The 7658-nt window shown below is 39.4% G+C and overlaps 3 protein-coding genes across 18 annotated transcripts in view; 2 read left to right on the top strand and 1 right to left on the bottom strand.

Annotated features, from left to right (window-relative positions):
* The window catches only part of LOC136249412 (proline--tRNA ligase-like), a 64587-nt gene that overhangs the window by 50573 nt on the left and 6356 nt on the right, over positions 1 to 7658 (top strand). For 14 of the 15 annotated variants that reach the window (XR_010698209.1, XR_010698197.1, XR_010698198.1 and 11 more), the window contains exon 1: positions 5591 to 5726. The exons of the other annotated variant lie outside the window; for it this stretch is intronic. The gene's annotated coding sequence lies outside the window, so the exon portion shown is untranslated. Of the gene's footprint in view, positions 1 to 5590; positions 5727 to 7658 lie in introns of those variants that run through there. 15 annotated transcript variants of the gene reach the window in all.
* On the bottom strand, positions 610 to 5946 carry LOC136249407 (uncharacterized). Of its 2 annotated transcripts, none has more exons than XM_066041399.1 (7): positions 5494 to 5946; positions 5396 to 5447; positions 5283 to 5345; positions 1686 to 1801; positions 1103 to 1632; positions 808 to 883; positions 610 to 747 (listed from the first exon to the last, which is right to left on the bottom strand). In XM_066041399.1, exons 1-7 carry the CDS (start codon positions 5572 to 5574, stop codon positions 703 to 705), a joined length of 963 nt encoding a protein of 320 aa, XP_065897471.1. In that variant the 5' UTR covers positions 5575 to 5946; the 3' UTR covers positions 610 to 702. The 2 variants fall into 2 exon arrangements, with proteins under 2 accessions (XP_065897471.1, XP_065897472.1); XM_066041400.1 differs by lacking the exon at positions 5494 to 5946 and adding an exon at positions 3131 to 3462 and having other exon boundaries at positions 5396 to 5443.
* Positions 4277 to 5281, top strand: LOC136249410 (phytanoyl-CoA dioxygenase domain-containing protein 1-like). Its single transcript, XM_066041405.1, has one exon. The coding sequence runs from the start codon at positions 4360 to 4362 to the stop codon at positions 5212 to 5214; it is 855 nt and encodes a 284-aa protein (XP_065897477.1). The 5' UTR covers positions 4277 to 4359; the 3' UTR covers positions 5215 to 5281.

The following is a 7658-nucleotide window of genomic DNA, read 5'->3' on the forward strand; positions in this document are numbered from 1 at the left end:
CAGGTTCTTAGTTTAAATATTTCTACTGTATTCTTACCTGTAAGTTAGCTATGAATTTCGAAAATTAGTGGAAATATCTATAACGAATAATGAACCGCCTGCCCGCATGTATTTTTGAGGTCAATGAAATGGGAAACAAGGAATTTTCTTGGAGTGGCCTAAAAGGTAACCTTCAGCTTCGTGGGGTTAACTCTACTAATGCAAGGTGATCAAGAACGTTTTGCACTGAAAATATAGGGTCGGTCAGGCCAAAAAAAATATAGTTGAAGTGGCCAAAATGCTATAAATTCCTTACCACACCCTCTGCTATCTGTGCTTTTGCACATTGCCTCTACTAAGAAGCTGGCCTCTGATGATAGTACTCAAGTCATCAGTCTTGCAGTCATTTTTTAAGTGGATCTTTCTAGAACTCATTTTACAATTGAACTTTTTCAATTCTTAATGGATGACCATCCCATGCAAGTAGACTCGTACAAAGCCTAAAGCTTCCAAATCAAGTCTAGAACAAAAATTCCACCAAATTAATAGTAAAGAAATGTTCGTATCAGTAGCCTCATCAGCATGAAATCCTGTTTCAACCATCATGCCTATTTCATCATCATAATTACATATAGATTACAAGTGCACATGCACAACATGATAATTCATTTTATTAAATAAATAAACAGCCGTATATATTACATTTTTAAAATTCAGTTCAAATTATTGTGTGGAAATCACATTTGTAATGTTGCTCAGAGCAGGTTTCTACAGAAGCATTGGTAAGATCACATGACACATACACACACACCAATAAATTGAACTAACTTTCTTAAGAACATTCTTGGATTTCTTTTGTTTAGCCGCTGGAATATCATCTGATAATTCTTCACCATAAAGTTTTCTGAATAAGACGAAATTTACATAAATCGTTCAAAACTTCTGTTGAGATTATATTTGAGAATAAAGCGTAACATAACGCCCAGGGGATCCAAGTCATGAGCAAGTGTCCCAATTATCATTTAAGATGTCTGGATTTTAGGATGTCCATTCTACAAGGGTTCCCACTATAATTTACTTATCATCTCAGAAGTCGACATATATACATACATCACTCTGTTACCTCATTAAATCATCTTCAGCATAAGATGTAGCAAGTTCTGTACAATGCCTCTTTGGTCTAGGTGTTCTACCGATCATCGGCTTGATGGTCTTTGATGCCTTAAATGATGGTCCCTTCTCTGCCTCAATTATGGGTGAAATACTCGGAACATCTTGTAATGGTGACAAAACTGACAACATATCAACTTCTGATAAATCTGGAGAGTGCTGCAACTGATCTGTGATATTAACCATGTCAAATGATCCACCAACAACATTGTCATGTATGTTAACATCTTCCTTTACTCTTGTGGGTGAACTTATGGGTGAATGTTGAGGAGTAGATGCCATCACTGGGTTAAATGGGAGGCATTGTTCCACATTTAATTCTTCACTCATAGTGGCAGCAGAGATAGTAGTACCCCGGTCACTACTGGATTCCTTCATGGAGTATTCCAATAACATTTCTTTTGCAGCAGTTACAGACTGCTTTGCTGCTGCAATCTTATCGTCTGCATCATGTAGAAGTAGTTCTGCTTTAGGTAAATGAACCTATTAAAGATTCTGTAAACCTATAAAAGGATGTCCATCTATATAGTACACACCTGTAGTGATTGTATGAGCTTTTCTGACTTAACATTCTTTTCTAGTAATTCTTGACGCTCTTGCTGCAAGGTAATAATACTTTCTTCACTTCTCCTTATTTTACGTCTTGCTGTATCTGAAATTATACGTTTCTGAGTTACAGTCCCAACTCTTTGGCCACAGATAATTGAAAAGTTTGGATAATAGAAGCCTGGAGCTTGCGCCTTATAAGCTCCTGTAGAAGCCCATTCATTTACATAGAACCCTGTACAATTACTCTAATAGAATACACACTTTAGACAAAATACTCTAATAGAACAGTCACTTCACGAAAAGTAGGACTACTGTAATACAAAATATAGCATATGCATTATAGAGATTATTATTTAATATTTACAAAGTTCCCTCTTACCCCACTCTGCAAGCAGTCAATAACACATCTAAACTAACAATTAAAAGATAAGGTATTTTGTGATACAGGTGTCAAGATACTCTAATAGAGAAGCCACAATATTCCAAGTGGTGACGTTCTACCATACTAATAATACAAATGTCAAAATCTGATGGATTGCCACCAATAATGATGCATCTATGAGGCCATAGCTGAAGTAAAGTCAAACAACTAAACCTTTGCACTTTATGGAGTGCAATATTGCACCTAAGTCAGCACATGAACTTAAATCAGCACATGACTTCCATTATATCTGTATGTGTGTGCCAGTTCAACCACAAAAGTGCTCAGACAAATGAATTTATTCAGATCAATGAAACTCCATTTTTTAGTTCATACACAGAGCATCAATTCAATTACTTTACACTTACTCCAACAGAATGTTCATTGGATGTCAAAACACTCAAATAAAACAGTCGTTTTGATAATAAAGAGTTTATTTAATTCAGACCTACTATCACAGTGCCAGACCACAAGAGCAAAAAGATTCTTCTGTAATATGTAGCCTGTGTTCTAGTAGTTGACTGTCACAGGACAAATGTATTGTCAATGATTAAAACTGAGTAGTGATTACAAACAAACAAAACAACTCTATGAGCTTCTTTACCTTTAGGTTCAACAACATGTGCCCCAGCATTAAAAACAAACTAGTACCATACATCTGATTGGTTTTCAAGTTACAACATATGATCTTCAAACAAATTTCTATCATTGATAATGGTTTGTTGTTTTGATAGATTAACAAGGTCTGCGAGTAAATTCAGTGAGTAGTTTGGTTGTTGGGCAAATTGTACTTAAGGTTGTTCTATTAGAGTAGCTTGATCAGACATTAGATGCATGTTTGGCTCTAATTTCCATTCTGTTAGAACTGTCACCAAGGTTTGCAAGATATTTTGTAATCAGTTTTGGTGGTAGGTGTCACAGCACATTGCAGTTGTAAATCACACATTAACTTGCTATTTCTTTACGGAAACAGATTGTCTCTTGCCAGCTGGCAGAGGGCCCTGCACTTACTAGAAATATATTCTCTGCCTTGGAGAAAGATGATAATAACTGGCGGCAACCATAGCTGGATAAACATGGTTGACTGGTCAGTTGATTGAGCTACTGCATTGCCAGCTAAGTGGAGGAGTCACTGTTGCGGAGATAATTGGGGGGAGGCTTCAGCTATACAATTGTTAACTGTCCAGGTTAAGAGCAGCAGTGGATGGGTAAGGCATTGTTGCATCCACCTCAGTATCTGTGTGGGCTTGAGGTCCACAATCTCCTCAGCAGACACTCATTTGTTTTGAGCTATCAGGACCAAGATCAGGACAATAATTAATATTTCGAAATAATTTTTATACCTGCCAAAAACATAAAAACAGCATGTAAAAATACGTACCTGACTTAGTCTCGCATAGCCAGACCCTTTTCTTTCTTTTGTGAGGGGGCGGGAAAGAAAAGGGTCTGGTGAACATAGTATAGCATTGTCATTTGGCTATCCCGAGATTGTGGGGATTCTACTGTGCAGCTTCCGGATTGTTGATTGGCACGAATGACATAATTTGCTAATATTTGCATCCTGTTACCATAGCTACTACTCAAATATCTATGGTAACAGGATGCAAATGCAGCAGATCACGTCACTTGCACCCACAAACAATCCGGAAGCTGCGCAGTAGAATCCCCACAATCTCGGGATAGCCCAACGACGATGCTATACTATGTTCACCAGACCCTTTTCTTTCCCCGCCCCCAACAAAAGAAAGAAAAGAGTCTGGCTACGCGAGACTATACCAGGGGTGGATCCAGACTTTTAAAAAGGGGGGTTCCACTTTGGAATTGTAACTTCAGCCTAGCTGTAGGTTGAAGACCAAAAAAAAAAAAAGGTCATTACCCACTGACAATAGCTGCCCCTCACCAACTATATTTCCTTATTTATAACTAGATACATACCTTGCTACGCCACTCCTCAAAAGACTACTGTGACTGCTCTATTAGAGTATCTCGAGTAAGAGAGGCTCTCTCAAAAGGGGGGTTCCATGGAACCCTTTGAACCCCCCCTGTATACCTGACTAGATGTAGTTTAAAATCTACTTACCGTATAGCCTAAATATTTCGAGATTTTTCGTGGATTTGCAAACTAGATCTATATGGATTCGAGGATAGTGGTAATCCCCAAAACCGCTAAAATTTCCCCCTCGGCTTTTCGGCAGAACAATTAAGCGCCAAGCAAATAAAGAAGCGCGCCAAGTATCGAGATGGACGGTCACTTGTCAGCAGAAGAGATCGAAAAGTTTCATAAAGATGGCTACTTGCTTATCGAAGATTTTTTAACTCACGCGGAATGCGATGTTTTGAAGGATTCGTGCCACCGCGTGATCCAGGACGCGGACTTTAGTCAACATCCAAAGGTCACGTTCGACACAACAGATAATAAACAAGCTACCGATGATTACTTCATAACAAGCGGCGATAAAGTGAGGTTTTTCTTTGAAGAGTCTGTTTTCAATGCTGACGGACAACTAAACTGTCCCAAAGAAAAGTCGTTGAACAAGATAGGCCATGCACTACATGACCTGGTACCTGAATTCAAGAAAGTTACCTTCAGTGATAAAATGAAAAATCTTGCCAAAAGTTTGGAGCTCAAAAAGCCAGCAGTTGTTCAAAGTATGTACATATTTAAACAACCGAATATTGGTGGCACAGTTGTCCCACACAAAGACTCATCATTCTTATACACAGAGCCGATGAAACTGTATGGAGTGTGGATAGCTTTGGAAGATGCTTGTGCTGATAATGGCTGTCTCTGGTTTGTCCCCGGTAGCCATCATGAAGGACCAACGTTGAGACTTGTAAGAAAGGAAAAAGATGAAGGAGTCACCACTGTTCTTGAAGGACAGCCACCAGGGAATAAACCTGAAGAATACATCATCACACCAGTTAAGAAAGGAGGCTTGGTTCTTATTCACGGTGATGTGGTTCATAAGAGTGAGCAAAACCATTCTGATAGGTCACGGAATATCTACACCTTCCATCTATTTGATAGTGGTATATCAAAATGGAGTCCACTAAACTGGCTGCAACCTACAGACCCATTCACCCTATTGTACTAACAGTAAAATAACAAATTACATAATTATATGTAATTTTTTATTGAAAGTAAAACATTTCATATTCTTACCCAGGGCTACAGCAAGCTGCTTGTTATTTGCTTTCAGAGAAGGTATCATTGATGTGATGGTTTCTGTTATGACATTTGTAAATTCTACTTGACAGTGACCTCAAGTCTGTTACTTTTGTTGGCTGGTTGTAGACTTGTTGAAGTAGACAAGCTTTTGTGGAACCCCTGCAATTTACAATTCATGAAACCAAAGGGTTAATTTACCTTTCACCTTTCTGTCATTTTTACGTAGTGAATTTCTCTTTCTCTCAGCACCTTTCTTCTTGACTTTAGACGGTTCCTGCAGAGCCATTGCGCGAATATATTCGTAGCCTTGGCAACCCCCGCGAATACGTATGGTCACGTGCTCCTCGCAGTCAAATGGACAGGGTGTAAAGGACCTATGGACAGACCCGACAGAGCATAGAATGATAGACAATACACACCTTATCTATAATACGAAGGGTGAGTATCGATCATGTCTCCTGTCTACACTCAGAAATATTTCTGTCCTCCATCTTTCGCTAGAATTTTGATTGAACACCCACAATAAACAGATCCTTTAATGTTGAGGTATCACAAATGTGGTATGCTGATGATGCTTCAACAGGAGGGTCTCCGCTCTTGGTGGGAACGTTTAATTAGTTTGGGACCTGGTTTTGGCTTTTTTTCAAATATGCAGCTAAAACTTGTCTTGTTATGAAACCACAATACAAGGCACTGTGTGGCTTTGTTTCAAGGTAGTCTCGCGTAGCCAGACCCTTTTCTTTCTTTTGTGTGGGGGCGGGAAAGAAAAGGGTCTGGTGAACATAGTATAGCATCGTCGTTGGCCTATCCCGAGATTGTGGGGATTCTACTGTGCAGCTTCCGGATTGTTTGTGGATGCGAATGAAGTGATTTGCTAACCATTGCACCATTTGCGTCCTGTTGCCATAGATATAAAAGCAGTAGCTATGGTAATAGAATGCAAATGATGCAGATCGTGCTTTATATCTATGGCAACAGGACACAAATGACGCAACAGTTAACAAAACACGTCATTCACACCCACAAACAATCCGGAAGCTGCACAGCAGAATCCCCCCCACAATCTCGGGATAGCCCAACAACGATGCTATACTATGTTCACCAGACCCTTTTCTTTCCCCGCCCCCACACAAAAGAAAGAAAAGGGCCTGGCTACGCGAGACTAGTTTCAGGGGACAGTTGTGGTCATTACTGATGCTAGTAAGTTGGCTCTGCTTTTGGCACTGATGAGTTTGAAACGCACAAGGTGCCTTCGTGAGATGAAGAAGCTTTCTGAAATTGCTGTTACCCAGCCATGGGCAGCTTATACAGCCTTCACATGTGTTTTTGCTTGTTGGTCATATATCGCTCAAACATTGCCCATGTCTACAGAGCTTTCCCAGCCTTTGTTTTCTACCTACTGTGACTGGCCAATCTTCTAGTCATGTAGCCCATCCCCCCCCTCTAATTGACCATCTTTTGAGTTTTGAGACAATGTACTTCCTATAGTCTTGCTATCTATCAACAGACGTATCAAAACAGAGTCAATTATTTGTCAGGCAAATATCATGCATGGCCAACCACAATGGAACCTGCTTGTCAGATCAAAATACAAGGAAGTAGTATAGTTTTTAGTGCATAAGTAAATAGCAAACACAATAATGATTGTACCATTACACGTACTAAGGTTAAGTAAATCCATTGATGTGTTCCCTGAATGCCAAATTGTGTGTATCAATGTCAGGTAAAGCTTAAGTTTGCCTGACATTTTCACTGGGGTTTTAAAAGAACTATAATTGTCTCTGTACCAAAGTGATTTACCTGTTCAGGCTGATTTACTTTTTGAACGTCTGTCTCCACATTTGTGACAGGCCTTTGTAGCTGCCTAAGAGTGAGGTTCGTCATGTTGGCTAACAACTCTTCCAATTGCTAAACATGGGTTTGCTTTACCCAAAGGGGAGTGATGCTCTGTGTTTAAGATTTGGTTGGCAGCCAGTGAATCTGCCTCAGACTTATAGTGCATGTGGAAAGGATTTCCATGTCTTGTGATGTTGGTATTGAGCCTGCTCTTCAACCTTTAGATCATAAGCCTCTCAGATATGCTACAGCCAACAGAGATGGTGTTCATTTTGATGTTGTTGCTAGGTACTTTTGGGGTCGAAATAGGTACAGTGGAACCTCTCTTTAACAAACTCCCCGAATTAAGGATACAATAGAAAAAACCTCCATAATAAGGACAAAAAGTTTGATCCCAACAGGTCTGGTTAATACATTTTCTACCTCTGAAAGAGGAAAACCTCTGTATTATAGCAAAAAGTGGCCAAAAATTCTGGGTCCCTTAATAGAGAGGTTCCACTGTAGTGTTTTTTTTTTAAATGCTAGGGTGTTTAA

Source organism: Dysidea avara, chromosome 3 (genome assembly GCF_963678975.1).
Source record: "Dysidea avara chromosome 3, odDysAvar1.4, whole genome shotgun sequence".
Classification (NCBI taxonomy): domain Eukaryota; kingdom Metazoa; phylum Porifera; class Demospongiae; order Dictyoceratida; family Dysideidae; genus Dysidea; species Dysidea avara.

What these genes read in the sequence shown, in the direction of transcription:
- LOC136249410 (XM_066041405.1), top strand. Translation starts at nt 4,360, where the DNA reads ATGGACGGTCACTTGTCAGCAGAAGAGATCGAAAAGTTTCATAAAGAT.
- LOC136249407 (XM_066041399.1), bottom strand. Translation starts at nt 5,574, where the DNA reads ATGGCTCTGCAGGAACCGTCTAAAGTCAAGAAGAAAGGTGCTGAGAGA. An exon ending in GCTGAAGATGATTTAATGAG is followed by an intron (nt 884 to 1,102) that starts GTAACAGAGTGA and finishes CGTCTTATTCAG; the next exon opens with AAAACTTTATGGTGAAGAAT. An exon ending in CCAAGAATGTTCTTAAGAAA is followed by an intron (nt 748 to 807) that starts GTTAGTTCAATT and finishes ATGCTTCTGTAG; the next exon opens with AAACCTGCTCTGAGCAACAT.